The 25,522-nt window shown below is 48.2% G+C and overlaps 9 protein-coding genes across 10 annotated transcripts; 5 read left to right on the top strand and 4 right to left on the bottom strand.

The window, feature by feature from the left end:
- Positions 1-603: 603 nt before the first annotated feature.
- TrAtP1_004960 (uncharacterized protein) lies at positions 604-1,233 on the top strand (the record flags this gene model as incomplete). The annotated part of the gene is made up of 1 exon (XM_066112523.1): positions 604-1,233. The coding sequence occupies one exon, from the start codon at positions 604-606 to the stop codon at positions 1,231-1,233; it is 630 nt and encodes a 209-aa protein (XP_065968608.1).
- Positions 1,234-1,900: 667 nt separating this feature from the next.
- On the top strand, positions 1,901-2,353 carry TrAtP1_004959 (uncharacterized protein; the record flags this gene model as incomplete). The annotated part of the gene is made up of 1 exon (XM_014084329.2): positions 1,901-2,353. The coding sequence occupies one exon, from the start codon at positions 1,901-1,903 to the stop codon at positions 2,351-2,353; it is 453 nt and encodes a 150-aa protein (XP_013939804.2).
- A 916-nt stretch (positions 2,354-3,269) lies between these two features.
- TrAtP1_004958 (uncharacterized protein) lies at positions 3,270-5,980 on the top strand (the record flags this gene model as incomplete). The annotated part of the gene is made up of 6 exons (XM_014084328.2): positions 3,270-3,432; positions 3,495-3,569; positions 3,619-3,856; positions 3,909-4,061; positions 4,115-5,868; positions 5,934-5,980. 6 exons carry the CDS (start codon positions 3,270-3,272, stop codon positions 5,978-5,980), a joined length of 2,430 nt encoding a protein of 809 aa, XP_013939803.1.
- A 262-nt stretch (positions 5,981-6,242) lies between these two features.
- TrAtP1_004957 (uncharacterized protein) lies at positions 6,243-6,431 on the bottom strand (the record flags this gene model as incomplete). The annotated part of the gene is made up of 1 exon (XM_014084327.2): positions 6,243-6,431. One exon carries the CDS (start codon positions 6,429-6,431, stop codon positions 6,243-6,245), a length of 189 nt encoding a protein of 62 aa, XP_013939802.2.
- Positions 6,432-6,689: 258 nt separating this feature from the next.
- Positions 6,690-8,462, top strand: TrAtP1_004956 (uncharacterized protein). Its single transcript, XM_014083315.2, has 4 exons — positions 6,690-6,963; positions 7,026-7,469; positions 7,525-8,003; positions 8,062-8,462. Exons 1-4 carry the CDS (start codon positions 6,810-6,812, stop codon positions 8,338-8,340), a joined length of 1,356 nt encoding a protein of 451 aa, XP_013938790.1. The 5' UTR covers positions 6,690-6,809; the 3' UTR covers positions 8,341-8,462.
- Positions 8,463-8,494: 32 nt separating this feature from the next.
- Positions 8,495-10,041, bottom strand: TrAtP1_004955 (uncharacterized protein). The gene has a single exon (XM_066112522.1). The coding sequence runs from the start codon at positions 9,868-9,870 to the stop codon at positions 8,929-8,931; it is 942 nt and encodes a 313-aa protein (XP_065968607.1). The 5' UTR covers positions 9,871-10,041; the 3' UTR covers positions 8,495-8,928.
- A 1,082-nt stretch (positions 10,042-11,123) lies between these two features.
- TrAtP1_004954 (uncharacterized protein) lies at positions 11,124-13,805 on the top strand. Its single transcript, XM_014084325.2, has 2 exons — positions 11,124-11,510; positions 11,570-13,805. Exons 1-2 carry the CDS (start codon positions 11,233-11,235, stop codon positions 13,506-13,508), a joined length of 2,217 nt encoding a protein of 738 aa, XP_013939800.2. The 5' UTR covers positions 11,124-11,232; the 3' UTR covers positions 13,509-13,805.
- A 2,996-nt stretch (positions 13,806-16,801) lies between these two features.
- Positions 16,802-22,132, bottom strand: TrAtP1_004953 (uncharacterized protein). Of its 2 annotated transcripts, none has more exons than XM_014085013.2 (2): positions 20,563-22,132; positions 16,802-19,768 (listed from the first exon to the last, which is right to left on the bottom strand). In XM_014085013.2, the coding sequence occupies exon 2, from the start codon at positions 19,688-19,690 to the stop codon at positions 17,378-17,380; it is 2,313 nt and encodes a 770-aa protein (XP_013940488.2). In that variant the 5' UTR covers positions 19,691-19,768; positions 20,563-22,132; the 3' UTR covers positions 16,802-17,377. The 2 variants fall into 2 exon arrangements, with proteins under 2 accessions (XP_013940488.2, XP_065968606.1); XM_066112521.1 differs by having other exon boundaries at positions 21,090-22,132.
- Positions 21,943-22,446, bottom strand: TrAtP1_004952 (uncharacterized protein; the record flags this gene model as incomplete). The annotated part of the gene is made up of 2 exons (XM_066112520.1): positions 21,943-22,185; positions 22,279-22,446. 2 exons carry the CDS (start codon positions 22,444-22,446, stop codon positions 21,943-21,945), a joined length of 411 nt encoding a protein of 136 aa, XP_065968605.1.
- Positions 22,447-25,522: the final 3,076 nt, after the last annotated feature.

The raw sequence follows: 25,522 nt of genomic DNA, 5'->3' as shown, positions 1-25,522 counted from the left end.
AGGATCGAGTTTAGTTGGTGCGTTCGCTGTTTATCTAAAGGTCAGCGTGCCATCGGAGCGCTCTCCGAAACACCTATCACAAAGCCCCAAGATGACGGAACCCCCCGAGTCTCAACTACTAGCCGCCGGCGTCCGGTTGGAAGATTACGGGGTATCGAGCTGTGAGTGGCCGATACTTCAAGGGTCCAAAGGGGGTTATCGAAAACAATTGTATCGGTTTTCTATGCGTATGAGCGCATGATTATGCTGACAGACGTTTCACTTATGTCGTTTTTACTGAATGAGATCTAGGATGCTTTCAAGTATCATCAGCCTGATGGACAAATGACTTGGATAATGCGGCCAGTGCGTCACTTGTCTTTATAAATCAAGCTTCCAGTCCACTGTTGGCTATCATCAATCGCATTGGAGAGTGCGAATAACATAAATCTCAAAAATAGATGTCGTATTTAATAGTAGCTTCGCTATTGTAATAAAGCCACAGCAATTGACAGATTTGTGTTGAAATCTCCAGTCAAGCATAGTGCAGTACAAGTCCGCTTATACATGCCTACATACCCAATCGACAACAATACATCGCATATATTCATAACAATCATTGTTATGTCCCAAACTGCCTCAAAGGTAGAAACGGAACCAGATCCAATTCAAATTTCAGGAAACGCCAGACCACTGAGCATTGCACAGTTGAATATAGAGGCTGCCTCGGGCGGCTATCTCACGCGCAATAGCAGCATCTTGAGCGAGAGCGACACCATGTGCCCTCACGATTGGTATTTATACCAGGGATGGATCCCTACAGAAGATGAATCGCTTCAGTTTGGAAATTCATACAATTTTAGCCCTTGGATACCGAGTATCTCACAAGAGGCTTCAGAAACACAGGAGAAGCTATCCTGGACGGATCCTGGCTTTGCTAGCGACATGCTAGACAGCTCGTTATGGCTGACCGCATCATTGCTGGAAGACACAACCGACAACCAGCTCAAACCCCTCTACGAATGCAACGAGGAATCATCAACAGTCTCTGATGAGAAAGAAACTCACGACGCGGCTATGGAAGATGGCGATAGTACAAGGCGAGAAGGAAGCATTTCTGATGATCAGCAAGCTACTGATGGAGAAGAACAAAGGCGCTTGCGACGCATAATCCGAAACCTGGAACAGTTCGAAAGCGAACAGAAAAGATATGGGAAGCAGCAGCTGAGGGCAATCAAAGATGGCCGAGCTTAGTATAGGGTTGTTTAAATGGCACTGAAATAGGTTGTAAAAAGGGATTGAAGCGATGCTGGTAGCGTGCATTAGTAGACGGCATTTCGGTATGACTTTTAGGAGGAAAAGGGAACACTTCACGTTTCCATAGCTTGAACTTGACTTGCTTCACTGGCGTTGGGAATGTTCGAGAACAAACAGCGCAGTCTAAGTGAATCCCATTCGAAGAAGCTTATAATGAAGCGAGGATCTAGAATGGGAATATTGAGCGTCTATCGATCCAATGCCGAACTCTTTAACTGGCGATGCTTAGAACGCGATGCTGCAGAAGTGAGGCCATTGACAATGGCAATCTTCAGATCAGATATCCTACAAACTGAGCGTCAGGAAGAGAATCGGGCGTCTTTAAAAAGAGCAGTAACCCCGTCTCTCCGCTTCGCTCTAATGAGGCAATGTGGAAAGTCGTGCACGTCAGTGTCTGAACTTTCGCCGCAACTTGCGTCATCTACAAAGTCTGAAATTGGGTTTTGCAATATGACTAATGGTCTTGAGCGTGCACTAGATATAAAGGACATGCAAGTATATTTCAACATACGGATAGCAACACTCCTGTCCAGAAGATAATCAATCATTCAATTACACATCATCTTCGGCAAACAACCTCGAAATGTCCAGACAGAGACTCACAATGGTGGCGCTCGCCGGTGTAGGAGTCATCGGCGCCACAATGTTTTTCCCACGAAAAGCCAACCCTCAGAATGATGTTCAAGAGAGGAGGAATAAAGCACAAGATGCTCGCGACCTCGGGCTCGGCAGCGCAGGCGTAGGAGGAAACAAAACGACTGGCGGTCCGAGCGATTCGACAACTCCATCAGGACCCGATAAAGATCCAAGATACCGTGAAGTCGACACGGGAGACTCGAAACAGTATCTACCTGCTGGTGGCGTCAGCACCGGAAGGGGAGGTGGAGGCTCGACTGCCAGCGCGTCGGAAAAGCTAGGATTCAAAGGTTCCATCTTGGGCGTTGCTGGAGCGAAAACTGCCAGCCGGAGCGATCAAGAAGGATATCACGACACGAGAGGCATCAGCAGGATGGGCTCAGAAGTGCCATCAAAGAAACACTCTGATGTTAAGGAGTAGTCCAGAGGGGGTAGAGGCGTTTTTTTGGAAAGAAAAAGAGGGAATCAGGACGATGCCAAAATAATTTCTGTCGTGGCCTTCATGTGTTGATATCAGTTTAATATGGTGGATATGTATTACAGTTGGCTCATGACACAGGCTGCAAATGAGCTACAATTAAGCATCCAAATGTTTCCCCCCTACAACCTCACCAAATGTTATCGCAGTGCCCTTTTACTACATACCCACACCTAATCTAGACTTCGATACTTGTGCCAGTTCCGTGAGGGCAAGGCTGCTATCCTCGGGCTATAGCTCGCGGCTCAGTCGTAAAGGATCTGCACTAAATCTCCAACACCTCCGCAATCGCTAGCTTCATCATTTCTCTTTTCAACATTGAAATTCGAAATCCTTGTTAGCAATCTTATAACTGGTCCTTGGCGAATATTGTAGCTGCGCGTGGGTTAATAATGCAGATCTAGAGGCTTCAGTACATGTAGTTTCCGACAGCGACGTCACGACAAATAGATAAAGGTCGCTGGCTTATCTTGGGAAATTGAGTTGAGCAATAGACGACTTCGCTACAGCTCCAACTACGCGATTTTATGATTGAAAATAAAATACACATTATCATTGCGCTGCATAAGGACGGTACTCGTTAACCGAATGGTGACGTCTGCATATAGGTCGCTAATAGGCTGATGACGCCCGCCAAACGTCATGGATATGTCAACCAACCATACGTGTTATGCCTATCGAAGCATTCTGAGCCATTGCACGGCGACTCACGTCCGGAGAATAAACCGGCTAATGCACGCCAAGCTCGGAATGCGCAAATTGTATTAATATCGAGGTTGAGCTATGAAGCCCAGCACATCGTCGCCCAAACTGAGTTGAGAAAATATTCACAATTGAACCGTGAGTTGCAAGAGAAAAAATGGCTGGAGAAGTCATCGACCAACCGAATCCTCCGCCCACAACCAGCCATCTCCCAGCTGTAGTGGAACGCCTCGAGGTAAAACCGCCCAAGGCGTCGTTAAATAGCCATGATTTGTGTTCACTAAGAGAATTCCAACGGGCGGCGTGCTACATTGCTAGTGGTGAGTGAAGTGAAAGCAATCCGGCATAAGCCGCCATCCACATAGTGCTAACAGTCTTACAGCCATGATCTTTCTAAAAGACAATGTCCTTCTGGAACGAGACCTGCAACTCCAAGATGTGAAGCCACGGCTGTTGGGTGAATAACCTCATTTCAATGATTGAGCACTTGTTAACATTGTGTCAAGGACATTGGGGCACGTGTCCCGGGCTTATACTCATCTGGTCGCACTTGAATCTGCTCATCCGCGACAGCACCGTGGATATGCTATTCGTTATTGGGCCCGGTCATGGAGCCCCTGCGGCGTTGGCTTGCCTGTGGCTGGAAGGTTCACTGCAACGATTCTATCCAGACAAATACCAATTGGATAAAGAAGGATTGCGCAATCTTATCACAAAATTCTCTGTTCCTGGAGGATTTCCTAGGTATGCAATCCGGCAACGCGGGTGGAAATCGTTAAAGGCTAACATGCTCAAGCCACATCAACTCAGAGACTCCGGGCTGCATCCATGAAGGCGGCGAACTAGGCTATGCACTTTCAGTGTCTTTTGGTGCCGTAATGGATCATCCAGATCTGATAATCACATGTGTCGTGGGAGATGGCGAGGCCGAGACTGGCCCTACAGCAGCGTATGCATCACGCCAGGCCAATCTTGTTTGACCCATTCACTAACATGCAGCAGGGCATGGCATGCTATCAAATACCTCGACCCAGCAGAGTCCGGCGCAGTCATACCTATTCTTCACGTCAATGGCTTCAAAATCAGCGAGCGTACCATCTTTGGCTGCATGGACAACAAAGAGTTGACTCTGCTCTTTTCCGGTTATGGCTATCAGGTGTGCATCGTGGAAACACTCGAAGACATCGACGCCGAGCTGCACACTGCGTTGTTTTGGGCTTTGGCCGAGATCAAGAAAATCCAGGGTGCAGCACGATCGGGTCATCCTGTTAGCAAGCCTCGATGGCCGATGATTGTTCTTCGGACTCCAAAGGGATGGACGGGCCCTCGGACGGTTGACGACCAGATAATTGAAGGCTCATTTCACGCGCATCAGGTCCCCTTGACAAAAGCCAACGAGTCTGAGGAGCACCTTCACATTCTGCAGGACTGGCTGAAGAGCTACGATGCGCACAAGGTATTGCCGGATGGGAAGCCATCTCACGATGTCCTGGACAACATACCACCAGAAGACGACAAGAAATTGGGCCAGGTCAAGTTTGCATACAACTGTTATCGCGGCCTAGATATGCCAGCTTGGGAGCCACACGCAACCAAGAAATCTGAGCAAGCCAGCAGCATGCAGCAATCGGGCAAGTTTCTCTACGATGTTGCAAAAAAGAACCCGAAAACCTTTCGCATATTCTCACCTGATGAGCTGGAGAGCAACAAACTCAGCGCCGTGTTGGACCAATCCGGCCGGAATTTCCAGTGGGATCAATACTCTCGCGCCTCAGGCGGCCGCGTGATCGAGATATTGTCAGAACATTGCTGTCAAGGCTTCCTGCAAGGATACACCTTGACGGGAAGAACCGCCATTTTCCCAAGCTACGAGTCGTTTCTGGGGATAATCCACACCATGATGATTCAGTATGCCAAGTTCTCAAAGATAGGCCGCAAGTTGTCGTGGCGAGGCGACCTCAGCTCCATCAACTACATCGAAACAAGCACATGGGCGCGACAAGAACACAATGGCTTTTCACATCAGAACCCGTCATTTATCGGCGCGGTGTTGAACTTGAAGGCTGACACGGCAAGGGTGTATTTACCTCCCGATGCGAATTGCTTCCTTAGCACTTTGGATCATTGCCTCAAGTCTAAAAACTATGTCAATTTGATGATTGGGTCCAAGCAGCCCATGCCAGTGTACCTCTCTGCTGAAGATGCAATCCAGCACTGCAAAAACGGCATCTCGGTATGGCGATTTGCAAGCACGTACAATGGCGAAGACCCAGACGTGATTCTCGTCGGGATTGGCGTTGAGGTGACGTTTGAGGTCATCAAGGCCGCAGAGCTTTTGTCCAAGCTTGTACCAGAGTTACGAATTCGAGTCATCAACGTTACCGACCTGTTAGTCCTGCCGGATGAATCGCATCACCCTCACGCCTTGAATACAAAAGACTTTGAAGCAATGTTCACATTGGACAAGCCCGTGTGTTTCAACTACCATAGCTATGCGACGGAATTGCAAGGACTGCTCTTTGGACGCCCGGCGTTGCATCGCATGACGGTGGAAGGCTACAACGAGGAGGGCAGTACCACTACGCCGTTTGATATGATGCTTGTCAATAGTGTTAGCCGTTTCCATGTCGCTTCGAGAGCTCTCAAAGCTTCAGCTCAGCACAATGATGGAATTAGAGACAAGTTGAGTACGCTGCTAAACGAGATCAACGAGGACATGGCGAGGATCAAAGACTACATCACAGAAAATGGAAAAGGTGAGTTTCGTATTGAGTTTGCAACAACAAGAAGAAGAAGAAGAATATTCTAATGTATTTCTTAGATCCAGATGATGTTTATGAGCTAAAGTTCATCGGACACAACGCTTAGAAGGGATATGCATTATTACATAGCGACAAAACGGGCGAGGCGCGTTCATAGCATAGAAATTGAGATTACTCCGACTTCAAAGATGTACGAATACAGCATATCACGCACTTATAAACTCGCATGAGCTCGGAATAGCTATAACTTGTGCGAATTTATTCATCAACATGCTTCAGTGCCTCTGGGTTGTGAGCAACGCCATGCCCATGCTGATCCGTGAAAACCACCTAAATCTGATCAGTTCTGTGTACTACGAGTATTGTAATTATTTTTGAAGATTGCCGTTCTGGATAGATACCTTTGGTGGATGCTTGACATTGGCCTCTTTTGCCTCTTCCTCTGTAGTCACAACCTGCTCTACTTCTCCTTCGCGTTTTCCGCCCCTAATGGGAGTCCAAACGTAGTCGCCCTCTTCAATTGGCTTTCCATCTTTGTCTTGAACCTTTGATGCCATTTTCGCCGCTTGATCTTCTTTAGTATGAATAAAAGACAACATTTCTAAGACAACAATAATAAATGCAATTGAACATGTATAAAATATACTTTATTATACAAACTAATTAATTATGGGCTTGTCGAGTATCTGTAGTGGTGTGACTAGAATCAATGACGTCGTTTTGACACCGGCTGCTTTCCCCCATATATCGACTTCGCCGTCATACATATTCGCAAACACCTAACGTTTATGTCATATTACGGTAATACCAAGCTTAGAAAATGTAGCGAAAAAATAAGATTTATATAAGATGTTGATCTCTTGTACCAATTGCGCCAGATCTTGGGCAAATTTCCAGAGTTCTTCCCTATCGCACAACTCAAGAGTTAGTAAAACATGGCAGCTTCAGAAGCAGCTTATTTCGCTGAAAAGATCATCGGTCACGATGACAATGCCATCACGGAGCAAGATGTCTCCGACTACCAAGAAATTGGAGCGGCGACAACCATGAAAGCGCTGGTTTGGAGAGGGAAGAATAAGGTTGAGATTGGTTAGTGGATTCTTCTCAGTCATATGTGGCAAATCTTCCAGTATGCTTACAGTTTCTCTCAGCCGACGTCCCTAAGCCCCAAATCTTGGAAGACACCGACGTGATTCTCAAAGTAACTGGTTCTACCGTCTGCGGCTCTGATTTACATCTCTACCATGGCGTTGTTGTACAACTCGCAGATGGCGACATCCTCGGGCACGAGTTTTGCGGAGTTGTAGAGGAAGTTGGTCCGGCTATCAACAAGGTCCAAGTTGGGAAGAGATATGTCGCTTCTTTCCAGATCGCGTGCGGAGACTGCTTCTTCTGCAAACAGAAGCTGTCGTCGCAGTGCGAAAAGACAAACTCGAATACGGCTGCGAAGAGCCTCTATGGTGGAAGGACAGCAGGCATCTTTGGGTACTCGCATCTTACGGGCGGATTTGCTGGAGGCCAGGCAGAGTATGTGCGTGTTCCGCTGGCTGATGTGAATTTGCTGGAAATTCCTGATGATGTTCCAGATGAGAAGGGTAAGCTTGTTCAACATCAAACAATTACGGCACTTGTAGCTAACATATTACATAGCTCTATATCTGTCTGATGTTCTCTGCACCTCTTACCATGCTGTTAAAGACACCGCGGTCTATCAAGGCGACGAAGTAGCCATCTTCGGGGCAGGTCCTATTGGACAAATGGCGGGCGTCTTTGCCCTCGAAGAGGGAGCATCCAAAATCATATTCGTTGATACCGAGCCACGTCTCACTCTTGTTAAACAGCACTTCCCCGCCGAACACAGCAACAAGCTTGTCTTGCTTGACTATAAGAAGCTATCATCTGGTATCACCTCCAAAGAGACTGTTGTCAGCAAACTAAAGGAGATCTGCGGCGGACGAGGTCCAGACGTCGCTATTGAGTGCGCCGCGGGCGAATATGCCAAAGGCTGGATGCACTGGTTGGAAATGGCTGTCGGTGCCGAGACTGACACCAGCGAGATTCTCAATGAAATGATTGAGGGAGTTCGCAACTATGGCCGCTGCGGCATCACTGGAGTTTATGTCGCATACGTATGTACACGTCCTGCTATTTTTCTGAAATTGTCATGAGCTAATGGGATTTATTCAGACAAACCATTTCAACGTTGGCTCGCTCATGCAGCGAGGCATTCGACTTATTGGGAACGGCCAAGCACCGGTGCACAAATACTGGGACGAGTTGCTTGTAAAGATTCAGAAAGGCGAGCTTAACCCAATGCAGATGGTTTCTCATAGAGTGAGGCTCGAGGATCTCGACATAGTATATGCAAAGTTTGATGCAAAGGAGGATGGTATGCAAAAGGTCTTCGTTGAGACTAAACACTCTTTGCCCAAGTCTTCCGAATCTCCTGAAGTAACTAGGTATTAAAAACGTTTGACGGCTTTATTCTTTTACTATTGGCTTTCTTAAACCTACTTTATACTTTCATGTTCATCAAAGTGAAAGTTATCCAGCATCCTAAATCTGTTATTTAGCAATCCATATGTAGCCTACGTAGGCTATAGCTATTACTATTACTCCTCTACTATTGCTACTATTGCTACTATTGCTACTATTGCTACTATTGCTACTATTGCTACTATTGCTACTATTGCTACTATTGCTACTATTGCTACTATTGCTACTATTGCTACTATTGCTACTATTGCTATAAATCCTAACAGACGTCAGTTGACTCAGAGAGCGCCAAGACATCATTTGGCAGCTGGTCAATGGCTGAGCAGATCTTCTTGAAATGTTCCGGCATCCAGACGTCATATATATTTTTGGTAAACCGGTACGCGGTCCACTTGTCTTTTCCGTCCAGTGTTGTAAAGTCGAAACTGTGAATCGGGTGGCGATGGTATTTGGTTTCTGCTCCATTAATAACTGGATAGTAGCCGTATATCCTAACTGAGCAATGGTCGTGTGAGATGGAAAAGGAAAGTATCTGGCGGTTAATCTCGTCCTCGCGCTTCACAAGACGGAAGAGTTCGACGATGCCCCTTGCGGCCAGCGCCATGGTATGAGCGTTCTGGCGGTCCGCAACATCCAGCGCGGTGGCACTGCACTTGACCTCGCAGGCAAGGAATGGGAAGTACATGTAGTACGTGGCCATGAAAAGGGACAGGTCGTCAGCGATGAAGTCGCCAATAAACGGCGACAACTTGGCGAGCTGGTCATCGGTAAAGGCCTCTCGCCGAAACCGGCGGAATAGTCTGGCTGTGGGCGCGTCCCGGTTAGGGGAATCGAGTTGTTCCACCCTTCATTGACACTTTCCATGAGGTTTTCAAGATGTGTAGCGCCCAGTGTAGCCAAGTTTTCGGCTGAAGGGACGATTAGCCGAGAAATATCTTGAATAACCCGCTCCTCATTTCTATTGCGAAGCTTTTGGCATGCTGATTCGAAGCTCTCGTCGCGAAAGAGTGAGCCCTCGGGGACAGGCTGTTTCTTTTCAAGGAGGCTGTCGCAAAGCGTTTTGCTTTCGGCAGTAATGTCTAGTTTTGATTTGGCCATGAGAACCCCCTTGGCCGCAAGTAACGCCTGATAACGCGGATCTCGGTATTGCGCACTCTTTTCCTCCCGCTGCTGCTGGTCGCTTGGCGTCGCAGACGAGGCAGAATCCGACGGCTTGCGTTCAAGTGGGAATAAGAATCGTTTCCGCGCCAGCGCGCGCTCCATGTCGGTCCCAAAGAATTCGCGCGGCCAGTGACCTTCTTTAGCCCAGAACCCGATGGGATGAACAGACCTTTGATCCGCCACTTGGTCGGGTCTGCCCTCGGAACTGGACAGCGGTCGTCGTGGTCGCTTTGCAGGAGGTTGAGTTGCGGCATCGTGAGAATCTTCAGTGCCCGTTCCCCGTTCCTCCGCAGTGCAAGCCCGTTGCGCGGCTCGAGTTTCGATCATGGGTCCCGACATTTGTGCATGTCGTGCGCCGGACAACCATCAGAAAATATCGGCAGACGCTATACGCTGCAATTGTTTGACGGAGATACGGTGGGAAAAGACAAAAGGATAAGACGATGGGTGGGAAGGCGTCAGTATGCAGTAGTCTGTGCCATTACACGGCTGGCACAGGACGGAGAGAAGTTGAAGTGGATGCTGCGAAATGTAAGACAGTTGCGCTGTTAGCTGCGTATTGCGCTAAGCCAGCGGCCGTTCCCACTGTTACCCAGCCGCGGAAGCGCTAATTGCTGATCGCCAGGCGCTACTGATGCTACTGACTTCTGGCCACTTACTGTACTACAAGCTAAAGAAAACGAGCTGTTGGGGGTATCTTTGTAATGTTTCAGTAGACAAAACTATAAAGAGACAACACAGCACGTAGATACAATAACACTTTACACAGTTTTCTAAAAAATGACAGATTATGGATTACACATTAGGAAAAAAAAGTCATGAATCCCGGAATCTTCGTAGCTCATTCCCAATGGGTTGTAGCTCCTGACGTCTTCTTGCTTGTTGTGCTTGTTCCTGATGATGATGAAGTGGTCGTTGCCACATTGTTTGTCGGTAGGAGATACACAATTATCGTTATTTGGCCATTCTTCGATGTATATATTCAACGCGGAATTCGAAAGTAGATGGCAGTATTCTAGGAATGGGAGCCAAGGTGAAACACTCGTTTTGCCCTGATATTACAATGTTACATGGTATCAATTCGACGAGGCTATTAGAACCCCCGCTTCAAAGCGAGAGAAATCCTTCAGGACAAAGGGCACGTGGACCAGATGGTGTGACCAAGACTGGATGCCTCACAAGAGGAATGTGTAAATAGTCTTTGCTCGAGAAAATCGGGCGCGAGGGAGACGTTTCTTAGTCAAACTTGAGTCTTCCCTTGATAAAGTACACGCATGGAAGATTGTTAGCATATCCCAAAAGCGTATTGTTCATCATTGATGTGCATCATAAAAGTGGGAGGTACGAACAAATAGATCGATAGGATTAGGTTGAAAAGGAGGGAGTCCGCAGCATAAGGACATGTTACGTACCTTTTATGGGGAATATTAGAAATTTATGAGTTCTGGCAGCCGAGATGCTTTATATGAAGCAAAGTCATCTTGTCCCCAAACGACCGAAAGAGGCAGCTATACTCAAATTTTCTGAAGACGCGTACCCCGCTTACATGTGTGTTCTGTTTTCAGCTCTTGATTTCAGCCAATCAATAGACACCGCATATCTCCCAGCCTTACTGCACTATTGGGCATCGAGAATGCCTCGGCGTACTTGTCAGAATCGACACTTTTACAACCTCACACCGAGTAGAGCATCGAAACAAGGATGGCACAGCCACTTTCGCCCCTTGGCGAGGCTGCAAATAGCCAGACTGCAAACAATCAGTTTCGCGATGGGGCTAGGATACACCAGGGACACAACAATACCACGTTAAATTTCAATCTGACCCACCGACCGACCCGAGCCGCCATTCGTCTCATCCCATATCCACGCAACGAGGATCTTATCCATCGTCCGGATCTCGTGGATAAGCTCAATACACTTCTGCCATACCCATCAGCAATATCCCACAGTGCTGCGCTCTGGGGTCTGGGCGGCTCTGGGTAAGTCCAGATTCTCATTCGTTGAATCACTGAAAAAGGCGTAGAGCTAATTGGCTCAGAAAAACACAAATCGCACTCAACTATGCATACCAGCGGTGCGCTGACCCCAGTTGCTCTGTCTTATGGGTGCACGCCGATACCGAGGCAACATTTTCCCAAGATTATAAAACAATTGCGCGAAAGCTTCAAATCAATACAAGCCTGAGCGACCAAGATCTCCTTGAGGCTGTGCGCAACGGTATCGAGGCACTGCCCAACTGGGTACTTATTGTCGACAACGCCGACGACTTAAAGTTATTCGGCGTTGGGCAAACTTCTGAACAAAGAAAGTCTCTACTTCAGTACATACCTCAGGCCTCGACCGGCACGGTGTTATGGACCACTCGCGATGCCCATATTACGGGAACGCTTGTAGGTCATAGAAGCGGCATTGAAGTTGCACAAATGAGTTTTGCTGAGGCAAAACAGCTTTTGATGACATTCGAGAGCTTAAAATCAAGCAGAGAAGAAGCCGAGATTGATTCTTTAGTGAAGGAGCTACAGTTACTTCCATTGGCCATTATGCAAGCCGGAGTATATATGCATCGGACATCAACAACACCTAAAGAGTACTTGTCTCTGCTAGCACAAAACAAGAAAAGATGGAGTACACTAAAGATCGACGAGTTTAACAGGCATCGCAGGCCCAATGTGCCCAATAATGTGCTTGAAACGTGGACCATATCGATTACTCGCATCAAACAAGAGAGCGAAACGACTTACAAAATTATTCATGTCATCGCATACGTTAGCAACGAAAACATTCCAAATGAGATGATAACAACTGCACTCAGCCACATTGACAAAAACCTTGTGAACAATCCAGAGTTATTAGAAGCTGAAGCTACAAAGGCCATCACACGCCTGAAAGAATTCTCTTTTATTGGCATACGTCAAGCGGAAGACGGCAGCAGAAACTACGAGATGCATAAACTCGTACAGGAGGCTATCCGATATGGCCTGAGTATGAGGAAGCCAAGCACTATCACCGAAATTGATGTCTCCGACAGCAATGACTCTACAGAGAAGAGACAGACGCAAAGAAGCCGGCACAAACTTTTACAAAAGTTAAAGAATTTCGCGAAGCGCAAATCTGTCGAATTGAGAAGTGTTAGTGTCGAAGAAAGCGAGAAATATTTCTCGACGATTGCTCTGCAAGCTACATCCGATCTTTTTCCTGAATCACAACCAGATACTTGGAAACAATGTGAGAAGTATTTAGCACATGTATTGCAAGTCGGAGAGTGGGCAGATGCAAACGAGAAGCAGATTGAGACGGCAGAGCTACTCTATGAAGCATCTTGTTTTCTCTATGACCGCGGGCGGTGGAGTGAGCGTGAGCATGTGGATGAAAGGGTACTACAATATAGGCAGAAAACGTTAGGAGATACCCATCCAGATACAATCAACGCTATAGCATCCCTTGCTACAACATATCATGAACAAGGCCGGTATAGCGAGTCAGAGCCTCTTAAAATTCAAGTACTAGATGACCGACGAGAGATTCTTGGAAACAGGCATCCAGATACCATCCGAGCTATAGCAAATCTTGCTACAACATATTATAAACAAGGCCGGTATAGCGAGGCAGAGCGTCTTGAAGTTCAAGTACTAGATGACCGACGAGAGATTCTTGGAGACAGGCATCCAGATACAATCCGAGCTATAGCAAATCTTGCAGTATCATATTATAAACAAGGCCGGTATAGCGAGGCAGAGCCTCTTGAAGTTCAAGTACTGGATAGCCGACGAGATATTCTTGGAGACAAGCATCCAGATACAACCCAAAGTATGCACAACCTTGCCTGGACTTGGTATGAGATGAGCCGCTTTGAGGATGCAATCGCGTTGATGCAGCAGGCTTTAGACTATCGCCGCTCTATATTAGGGCCAAATCATCCCGACACAAACTACTCTGCCGAGGATCTTCAATATTTTAAATCTTATCCGAAACGCTAGAATACAAAGCATTACTGACGGCTTCGGCTTTGCTATCTCTTGTTGAGGGGGTAGAAGAAGTTTTATGGAAACGAATAAATTCGGGCGCATAGCACTAAGTGATCTCAGTCACTCTGACCAGATTTCGTATAATAGAATCAGAGGAATCGCTACATGTGTCCAACTGATGTTTGAAGAGGACGACGGTTTCGAGACGAAATGGGGTGGCAATTTAGCGCTATAGTGAGAAAGTCGGGTCCCTTTTCTCTATTGTAATCACTTTACTGTCTGAGAAATACGTGTATAAGCTAATGAAACATGGACTAGTTGCTACTGTCGTGAAAAAGAAACACCGAGAAAAAAGCAACACAAAGACCTCTCTCATATCCTGTACCCGTAAAGTATGAACATGCTTGACTGCTTGTACCAATGGCGACCTATAGGTTTTACTGAATTAATGTCCAGCAAGAACCGGATTCTTTATTGCAACCGTAGTATTGAACAGAATTACTCAATTATATTTAATAGAATCTCTCCATTTGTTTTGTGTTGAATCTTCAAGAGTATAGTGGCAGCGACTTCCGTAATGAGACTTGAAGCTCCAACACGATGCACTCTTTCACAGTTAAGAAATCGAGCCACACGCTCTAAATTGCGGCTTTCAAACTCAATTAAATCTTTGTAATACAATACTCTATTACATACTTCAACTATCTCATACATGCTGTATATATCCGTATCCTAGGAGACGACCATTCTTCCCGGCTCTAGCTCTCCGCATGACTCATGACTCATGGCCAACCCCACAGCGTCAGCATCCTTCAGCTTACGAACCAATCGCTTCGTCAACATCACATATAAGCCAAAAATAAAGTGACAGCATTCAGTGAAGTAGCTGAATAACTCAATCGTTCGATGCGTCCATCTCTGCCCATTGGGCAAAGCTCTGTTCTCTTTGAACACAAGATACCGCTCTTCGGGGCCTTCACTTTTTGCACCTTTGTTCGAACCTCCCTCGTTTCATCATTTTTTTTGGCTTGTGTTTCTCTCAAGCACATCATTTCAATGGTATACCTCGTTACTTTTACTACAGCTGGGTACCTTTTCTCTTTGGTATCACTTCTCTGTTGGAAATTACGTGTATGAGGTGTTGAAGCGTGAACTTTCTGCCATTCTCATAGATTCATGCTCATAGAAAGAAAAACAAGACACCCCTCGTTTCCTTTTTATTCAACTCATAAACGTGTCTGTACCAATAGCCACTTGTAAGATTTGTTGAAGTAGTATTTACCATTATTTATTTATTTAGTTCAACATAGCCATCCATATACATGCAATACAATCTTTCCATTCGTTTTGTACCAAGTCTTCACGAGAGATAAAGTACATGCCTCAGCCATCTTGTGCATGCTGTACATGAGCATATCCTGAGCTCCAGCACTAGCTCCAACTCCCCGCATGACTCACACAGCCAACCCCACAGCGTCAGCATCCTCGCTTCGTCAACATGCCTTATAAGCCAAAAATAAACTGATCACATTCAGTGAAGTAGCTGAAATAACTCATCAGTAAATGATTAGCCTTCTCTGTGCTCGCACAAAGAAGATCAATATACTGCTCTTCGGAGCCTTCACTTTTTGCACCTTTGTTCGAATCTCCCTTGTTTCCCTTTTGTTTTTGTTTTTTTGGTTTTGCTATTTCTTTTTCTCCTAGGTGGACATACCATTGCCGCAGTTCAAGAACGTATCCACGTATCGCTACAGCAGCAAGCTACGATATACCGTCACACGAAGCTTTCGTCATCACGACATATAAGCCAAAAATAAACTGGTCACATTCAGTGAAGTAGCTGTAATAATCCATCAGTCATTGAGTAGCCTCTCTGTACTAAGAGATCAATACACTGCTCTTCGGAGCCTTCACTTTTTGCCCCTCCGCTCGAATCTCGCTCGTTTCCCTTTTTTTTTTTTTTTTTGCTCTGTGACTATCATCGAATGCAGCAAGTTCCTCGTCCAAGCTGTTGCTTTCACGTCATCGTTCATATTTTCCTTGTATTCTCTTTTTGTATTTTGTTTCAGGGCCTTTTCATTTTTTTTTTCTTCTGAGCTTACATACCATTGCCGCAGTTGGAGAACGTACTCATGTCTTAGTATAGATCGCGCATGAAGCTCTTTCATACCCTACACAAAACCTCCCTATTGACCAATACTGCTCTATTCGTATTACAGTTGGATTCAAGCCATCTTATTCTGCTCTTTTTTACTCGACATCACTTCATTTAAACAAAACTAAGCGTAGTCTACTCCAACACCGTAATTACTATTCATGTCGTATTTTGCTCTTCTTACATTTTACATCTTCGGAGCCGGCACGCCCATCAGCATATGTCAACTCTTACAAAGGCAAACCAGAATGAGCATGCATTGTCTTTCCAGGATGTACAAGCTATTTCAGAATTTTAGGTATTATTTCTTCCAAGATTTCTTGTGAATAAGCTTATTACTGCCGCGGCTACTCGTCTCTCTCGTGCTGGTACGGAGTATATCCGCCTATATATGTAATGGTATCTTGCCATATGTCTCAATCAGCAATAACTAAACAGCTCCTGTACTCGTTCCAGCTTCATCACCAATTCAACCAGGGAACAGCTTCTCAAAATCACAGACCCCCCTAGAATCCATGAATCTGAATCCATCCCATAAACACAACCATCCAAAACCTTCGGTGTGACTAACTCACTCACCAAAGCCACAGCCACCGCCCCACCAAAAAAAACTCACCCACTCATCATCCCTCTCCACCCCTTCTACAACAAACCCCTTTATAAGTCAAAGTAAAATAGATATACTTTCAGTGAAGTAGCCGCAAAACAGTTATTGGGAAAACACTGCTTGCTCTCCGTACGGGGAGCCTTCACTTTTTGACTCTTTTTGTGGTCCTGCGTTCGAAAATCTCTTGCTGCCCTTTTTTTGGCGTATATTTTTGGCGGTACTTTTGCTTGTCTTTGTTAGCCACTTTGCTGCAATAACTGCTGTACATATAGAATGATAGCAATCTATAGGGCGCGCCTTAAACGTAGGGAATTACTTATGGTTCCTATCTTCTCTATATTTGATCAAAGCTGTCGCTATACGTTGGACTCTCCCTAATACGCGGCACGTCTCCTGTCTGATCCCATCCAATCACAAGCAATTCATACACAAGGCATTCTAGCACAAAATACAGAATTGGCAACAGTCACTAGCCAATGGCTTCTTATCCAAAGCAATTGAACATTAATTTCACATCTCACACTTCATTCAAGCAAATAAATTGGTCTCAATGTCTTTCAATTCATTCTATCCAGTCCGCCATTGGAATACATCTATCCCAGAATGCACTTCAAGTGCCCTTCCTTTTCTGACGTAGGGCTCAAAACCAAATCCTGACCACGCCGTTCCCAAAAATAAAACCAAAAATGATGACTTTGGTACTAAAAATCACACAAGGAAATAGAAATTCTCATCCGCTGCTATTGGCAAGCACCCTAAAAATCTCCAAAACGACTAGAGTTTATATAGGACAAAGACGGGATGAGAATTCAAAGTAAAGAAATGAAATGAAATATGAGACAAATCCACAGCATATTCCACGTATATATACACGCATCAATCATAATATGTTCAAATATTTGAAGTGCTTGCAGTAGCAAATACGGTCCGAGTCACGACTACCGTCTTCTCGGGACCACATCCCAGCAACGGCAGCGATTCAGTCGACGTGGGAAAAGTGAAAGTTCCAGACAAGTTTGGCTTGCCCGGATTCTCAGCCACAGAGCTCGTCGACTCACTTTCATTGCCGGGATTCTTTTTAGGCCCGGGGGCAGCAGCCACTGCATCTTCGTCGCCCTTCTATGACGTCTCATATGAAATGGCAGTGCCGCAGAAAGTGTTGCGGTTGTCCCTGTCGAAAACAACCTGCTGGCCGTTAAGGTTGACCATGCTGACACTGGCCTTGGTGCTGATACCAAAGAGCTTGACGGATGAGCTCTGGATGTCAATCATGTTGTCCTGGCAGTTGTTGGCGTCGACACAGTCCTGGCCGTAGTTGTTGAAGAAGCTGTACATGCCAGTGCCGTAGATGAACGTGTTGCTGGAGTTTACCACACGGATACCCCAGGTACGAGCGCAGGTGGCAGAAGTGCACTTGGAAAAGTCAGGGTCAGCAAACTGGGAGTTGAAGGTGAAAGGAACTCGGGCGTCAGGGTTGCCCTGCATGTAGGCGGTTTCAGTCTGGAGGATGCTGCTGTAAACATTCTGAGCGCTGTTGAAGTTGTAGTTGTAGAGCTGGTTGTGCTCGGAAGCGGTGCCCCAGAGCCAGGCACCCTTGGTGCTCTCAAGCAAAAGTCCACGGCCGTTGTAAATGTTGACCTGGTTGTGGTCAGAGAGATCAAGCTCGTGATCAGCGACCCAGAGCCAAGCGTTCTCCATGTAGATGCTAGCAGAAGAGGTGACGTGCAGAAGCAAGAAAGCGCCAAAGCAAGCCGAGTTGGGAGAAGTCGTCTGGTTGGGAGTCTTGGTGCAAGTGTTGGACTGCAGCTGAGTGCCAGCAGAGCCGCCAATACGCCAGTGGACGTCCCACAGGCCGGCAGAGCCCTGAGAAGCGCCAGCAACGTTCCATTCGACAATGATGGCACCGGGCTGGGGGCCGATGGTCTCGAACATGAGGTCTTGAATCTCAACATTGCCAGTATCGCCGGGCTGGCCAATCTGCCAGACGGGCTTGGGGTTGTTCATGTCCTTGAACTTGGAACCACCAACCATGATGAGAGGCCAGATCTCACCAACAATCTTGATGTTGGCGGGAACCTTGATGGTATCGGTGATGACATAGGCACCGTGGTCAAAGTAGACGACCTGGCCAGAGGTGGCGCTGTTGAAGATGGCCTGGATGGCAGCAGTGTCGTCAGTGGAACCGTCACCCTTGGCGCCGTGAGCCTTGACGGACACAAAGTTGCCGGCAGCGACTGTCTCGTACTGAGGCTTGCTCTTGGTGAAGACCTTACCACCGGTAGTCAAGGCAGCGGGCTTGCCGACGGCGGCACGAGTGCCCTGAACAGCCTTTCCGGCGGCGGTGCCAGTGTAGGCGCGACCCTGGGACCATGAAGCAAAAGTAGCACCGCCATTGAGAATGGTGGCACCGCCGGTGCTCTTGACAGCGATGGGGGTGTTGGAAGTCATATCTACGTTATCCAGGACGAGGGATCCAGCGGTGCCGTTCTGGCCAGTGCTGTATCCGGTAAGCACACCGACCTTTGTGTTGGAGATTTTGGAGTCGGAGAGCAAGATGGAGCCGACACCGCTCTGGCTCATGTCAATACCGACGTTGGCGTTGTTGATGGTCAGGCCTTGGAAGCTCCACAGCCAGTTCCAGTTCATGTAGATGGCGGTCTGGCAGCCGTTGAAGACGAGGTTGCGGCTGGTGAACTGCTGGTTGCCGACCCACATGCCCAAGGCACCACCGTTGAAGGTGAGGTCGCTCATCCAGCCTCCAGAGCCATCCTCCATCCAGATACCCTGCTGCTTGTTGTTGGAGGAGGTGTCGGTGTTCATGTTGAAAACAACGTTCTGAATCGAGGTAGCCTGAGCGACCTGCCAGTGAATACCGGTACCAGTGGACTCTGGCTGTCCAGTCAGGTCAATCTTGAAGTTGCGAATCTGGCGGAAGAAGTTGTTCTGGGGAGTGGTTCGGAAGGGGTTGGAGTCAATGACGGCAATACCGGCGAAGTTGGCGGAAGCCTTGAGCGTAGGGAGGTTGGTGGCATCACCAATAAGCTGGGTGTAGTACCAAAGCTGAATGGGCGCTGAGACGAGGTAGGTGCCGGGAGGGAAGTAAACGATGGCTGGCGTAGTGGTGGAAGAGTCGCAGCCGCTACCGCATCGGTTTCCAGCGCTAATAGCAGCGTTGATGGCTGCAGTGTCATCGTGGACACCATCGCCCACGGCTCCATAGGTTTGCACGTTGCGATAGACTGGGTAGCCGGAAGCACTTGAGAAGGGCACATTGCCGTTTCGCGCAATGTTGGGAAGCCACCAGCTTGTCGCAGCAGCGGCCTCGACCACAGCCTTGGTATCGGCAGCCGGGGCTGGTGCAGCAAGAGAAGGCGCCGCGAATAGACGCAAGGCCAGGAGAGAGGCCGTCAAGACGGTTGAGAGACCCATCATGACTAGGAAACAGTTGATTGCCGCTCTTCTGCGATTCGCGTTTCGAGGATGATGTGTATCTTGTTGACTGGGTAAAGGCTATGCGAGAGAAGCAGAGTTAGTAAAGTGTTCAAACAAACGGAGAATTGCCATTCTCCAGGCTTTTATATGTATGAATTGCACAATTGAAAGCGTGATGTCGTGAAGAGGGGAAATATATATGTGCGCTTTGTGTCGAGGGGAAAGGGGGGAGTTGTGAGACGGGAACCATTGAAGAATGGACTGACTCTGAATATCCTCTCCCTCACAAGCTTCAAGCTCGAAGCTTTACTATCACAGTGGATATGCGCAAGACAGCTGCCAATGCGCAGGGAGGAACACAACGATGATGAGAAGAGGTGTTGGTGAGAGGATTGTGAAAAGTGAGGCCGGACCAGGTCCTTTAATAGGCCGCGGCAGTGAATGGGAAAAGGCTGGCAAAAGAGCAGCACAGTAGTGAAGGAAGTGGTGAAGCATGGAGTGTTGAATCGACACCCCCCTTGGCCTTCAAACGCCCTCAAACCCCACCATCACGCGCCGATTGCTCTTTGCATGAGACCGAGAAGGAGGGCGAGGCCAAGGCGAGAAGACGCTATGCAGCTTCTTCTTTGGGCTCAAGCGCTGGCCGCCGTGACGAGGGTCATGAGGCATCCGCACACACACGTGAAGAGCGCGCACACAGCTTCTCCAACAAACGGCGGTTCTCAGCATCTGGCTCCAGAAACTTTTCTGGTGCCTCTCGGGCCGTACAAGTCGAGCAACAAGGGCCATCCACGCTCCATTCCGCTGCTCTCCACAGATGACACCTCCGCATGCATGCAGCGTTGTATGTAGTAACGTATGCAGTGACTTACCACGCCAAGATGATGATGCTGTTGTTGCGTACAGGTCGTGTACGGTAAATGCTGGTGGTAAAAGGCAGTTGTGGGCGGCGAAATGTCAGGCACTTGCTAGCACCGTCTTAATGCTGGTGAATCTAATCGACGGATCGTCTATCTCTCCTCTGATATATATGTCAGGGGGATGAGGAGACGAAGGGCCGAAAATGGAGTGGGCCGTTTATGCGATAGATGGAAGGTGATTTGACGCGAAAGTGAAGTTGCGAGAAACGTTTGTTCAAAACAAGATCAGACGAACAGAGCTGGCAACTGACGGCCAGTGGCGAAACGGGAACAGCTGCTCAACACAAACGAAACAAAAACGGAAAATAAACAGAAAAAGAAAACTCGAGCGCTTTTCAATTGACTTTCACAGATATGCCCTCACCCGTCTACTCAGCGAATGTTGATGAAACAAGATTGTTGAAAAGTCAATTGCAGCCCTATGGAGCAAGCGCGCCAACAAAACGCGTAGACAACGGAGATGGAGATAGGAAACCTGCCTTATATCGAGCGCCCATGCCAAAAATAGGCCAAGTTAGAGTCGGCATTGCGCGCGTAGGGCCGTGGTGGCCTCTTAATTATGGGCAGAAGCCTCTTCTCCTTGACCCTCCCTCTCTCCTTGTTCCGCACTGGTACGCGCGGCGGCAACTGTTGGACGGGAACGGCGAGCTGAACCAGGACCTCTGAGACAGCCAGGAGCCTAAGCCTCGCAACAGCTCATCAAAAGCAGAGACACAGTGGGCGGTGGAGAGCGGTGTTGCCACGAGAAGCGCTCCGTGTTTGGGTCTGGAAGCTATTCGCGAGCCTGCTGGGCATCGACGGCGCATTAGCCCGGAGTCTCTGGTCAGTCCTGGCATTTAGCGTAGCCGCCACCGCGGCGAGGTGGATACGCGGCTGGCCTCCAGGAACCCAGGGATGTCCATTGGCTGCCACCCTCTGTTTCAGCCAGCCTGGCCGTGGGATCTCGACATGGGTGGCCCAGCAGTAATGGGTTGATGCCAGGGGAACCGCGCTTCTTGGCCTGGCCAGCCCGTCGACAAGAGCCTCTGGAGCAGCTCCGACGCTGTCCATCTGCTACTCGGACGTCCGCAGAAGAGAGGGAAGAGCGAGAAAAAGCCGCCGAGCCAAGAGAGCGTGCCAAGCATGAAACGACGAGACTCCCCGAGTGAGGACGCAGCGCTGTTCTGTTTCAACCACCCGAAAACGAGATTGGGCGCCGCTCCCACATTCTAGTCGACGACTGATCGGCAAGAAACGCAGACTATTCCATCACTAGCCTGTGTATATTGCGCGCCAGAGCATCATACAGGCCGCCCCAACGGGCATCTCGTGCGTAAAAAGGGCCAGGCATTTTCAGAACCCCATGACGAGCCGCATAAACTCTCCCGTCCCGGCGTCGATCTGGAGCTGGTGGCACGGCCGCCGCAAAACTTTTTTGCTCGTATTCTGGTGATCGACTCTCTGGCGGCGGGACAGGAAATCTGGTTGTCGCATCCAATCCTGGCATCGATCATGTCTTCCATGGTGGAACAGGACAGAGAGCAGCGTCTGCCTCTGCCTCTGCTCTCCGCCCGGATCGGGAGATGAGCCACTAGGCTAAAAGGTTAGCGCCGCACCGCTGTAATTACGCCTCTGCCCCTGGGCTAGCAGGCTCTGGAAGGGTTATTCAGCACTAGCCACAGCACCTACATCATTAAGGGGATCAGGGCGATGGCGGCAGTGACGGGTGCTCTCCGCGCGCTGTACTTGTACAACGCAGTCGGCGTTCTCAGGCTTTGTAGAAGCGCCAATGTCGAGGTGCTGGTGTACTGGTACTGCCAGGCACCCCCAGCCAGCCGTAGATAAGTCTCCGACCATCGTGAAGCAGCTACACCTTGAACCTTGAATTTACACATGAAATGCTTCTTTTAGCCCTGTCTGCGAGCGTTCATATCGAACCACAAATATGATCAGGTGGGAAATCCATGTTCAATTTGCTTGTGAAAGCCACCAGCCGACCCGTTTGTACCAGCAGCTGTTCCTCTGTTTCAGTAACAAATGATGTCTTGTACCCGCATGCAGCGCGACTGAGCTGAATCACTCCCAATAGGGGCAGCAATGGAATGGAAAATCGAATGGATGAATCGCCACCGAGGACAAGAAAGGAAAGAGAAGATGAGATTCATTGTCATGCATGTCTGCGATACCACTTGATGCGCCACGAGCTGCCTCCCTGTCAGCATAAAGAAGGATTCATCAATGCTCCGAGCTACAATGTGCTACCATGCTAGCACCAACTATCGAGATGTACCACGAAGATCGCAATTTAACAGCCTCTGTGGCATCTGGCACGGCAGACGCAGTCGGCCCATTGTCCTGGATCTGCGCAATACAAGTACAAGTAAGGCTGCATCCCATATCCGATATACCCGGCCACACAAAGGGCCTTGTGTGCGTACGACAGGCTGTCACCCGAGGTAGCACTCTTTCTTATCGCGAGTTTCCCAAAAAGGAAGAATGACAGAATGACAGAAAGAAACAGGTGGTACAAGCTCGGAACAAGACACAAGTCTATCCGAAAGGACCATAAAGCAGACATGATCGGACGAACGATGCACCGCCAGAGCGTATCGCAGCAGAGCGCATCGCAGAGCACATCTAAAGCCGAGAAGGATCGCAAAGAACCAGAAAACCATCATCACCCCACGCCGACGAAACGCGGGAGTTGATAATGTTAATACTAATGGAGCGTCCCAAATAGACAAAGGACCAGGGCATTGACTGGCTAGCGATTTCTGGAGCCCAGCCCTTGCAGCAAATCTGCCGCTAACTAGGCATCCAGCCTTTTAACAAACGAGCCTAATCAGCTCCTATGACCCGTGTTTCTGTTCTCCTGTACACGGTCATCTACCGTTCGATAAACGGTTGCTAGTGGCCCCTTCATTTCATGCCGTTCATGCCAATAGTACTAGCATCAAGCTTCCACACCGCAAGCTTCTGCCTCGCTACATACTCGCCACCAGTCAATAGTTTGCTCGTCTATTCTACCATACTTGGAAAACCCCTAGCAAAGGCTAACAGCCACGCCAGCCCACCCTTGCAGATGCACCCCAGAAACTGCCCGGAGAGAAGCCGGCAGGCCTGCTCCAGATGCCGCAAGAGGCGTGCTCTGAGCGTATAGAGCACGGAGTACATGCTGCGACGGGCTTCCCATGCCCTGGCCAGCTCGTCCGGTAGATGAAATAAGCGAGACCGAGCAGGCAACAGTTTGAATTAAGCTTAGAGGAGAATATTGCTGCCAGCACTTACCGGTCCCATAGTAGAGCCAGCAGCAAGCGCACCTATCCTGTCTTTCTTATACAGTCCACTTATACTGACTAAGAGCAACTGCATCTTCATGTTCTCATGCCTCTACAGTAGTCCAGAGGCATACTGATTCTATCAAAGTGCCCTACCGCTTCTGCTGACAACTTGCAGCTTCCAAGAATCCCGGGCCGATGACAGCCAGGGATTCCCCGCACAAGACAAGACGGTTTTACCTACAGACAGATAGACAGCAGCAGTCTGCCTCTTTGCTTTGCCGCGCTTCCCCGACTCACCTGTCAGTGGGTAGTTCGATATTGGGCAATAGGGTACGCTCAAATATGATCGGCTGCAACCCAAGCATGCAATGGAACTACCCGCAGATACCGCACAAGAATAGTAACTGGTAAGCCACCTACCTTGTACTTACCCATTCAACCTTCTGGTGGATTCCGCAGCCGTTCCATCAGTCTACTAGTAGAGGTCTGCAAGGAACGCCTTGTCCATCAAAGGTCAACAAAACCCAACATTTCAGATACACAAACACAACTCCACAGAGACGAATCCGTACAAATGCTCCGTAGCTACCTCAGCATGGCTTATTTTAGCCTCCATCTGTCAGCTCACCGCCCGTTTCTCGGAATGGGCCGGTTCTGTCAAGTCTCCCCTCCATCTCCCTCTTTCACTGTTAATTACCTACAAGTAAAACTTTTATCCTCAATGCTTGGTAATGCTGTACTACTTGGGGCAATTTATTCGCGGCCAAGAATAATGACGCAGTTTCTTGTTTATAACGGGCCGAGAGGGCTTGATTGAGGCTGCTTACACGTCAAATTAGGGTAGGTAGCACTAGCTTTGAGAAAGATTCTGATGGATATGCTGCAGACAGACTCTGGCGTATCAAACTCTCTATTCCGTATTGCTCTGTACTCTATGTGCTACAGCATACATTTACATGGCTGCCTTTTCTGTAATAATGAAGTATTTGTTTCGCAGCAGCTGGAATAACCGGTAGTCACACCACACTGCTTACACCTCATCACAAGAGAGACCAAGCCAAGCTGCCAATTTCCATATTTCAAAACACCGTGAACAAACAAAACGCACTTTTATCCCGCCCTCAAACCTAGCATTCACTCTCAATTTCCACTTCCCAAACCTGCTCCCATTACATACCCATCTTACCAATCCCATCCCCCGCAAACTTTCTCACCCCAGATTATTTTCTCTCTCTTCCTCCAAAAACCCCACAATAAGAAAAAAGAGGATCCATCCCGCACATCCCCACAAACTAACTCGGCCATACCCGTAGAAAAAAAAAACGCTGCATGGCCCCAACTCTTAATATTTCTTTCTTTCCTCTTCTTGCCAAACCTCCGCACATACGCCGAAGCCGCAAGAGGACACAAACACCCCCCCCAGTCACAGATCATCAGATCAATTGCCACAACAAGTAGATCCCAAATAAATCACACCGGGCTCTCCCTCCCCTGCTGACTTTCTTAGCAGCAGCGTTAAAACTCTATACACACACACACTCACATCTTTTTTTTGCCAATCCACCACGCGGTCCATCCTCGGCTCGTTTGCTCCGCCCTAAAAACTTTCCGTTTGGTGGCGCAAATAAACTACCTTCCTTATATCATTAGCT

The sequence above is a fragment of the Trichoderma atroviride genome, chromosome 2, assembly GCF_020647795.1.
Source record: "Trichoderma atroviride chromosome 2, complete sequence".
Lineage (NCBI taxonomy): Eukaryota > Fungi > Ascomycota > Sordariomycetes > Hypocreales > Hypocreaceae > Trichoderma > Trichoderma atroviride.
This window is presented reverse-complemented; position numbering and strand designations above follow the sequence as displayed.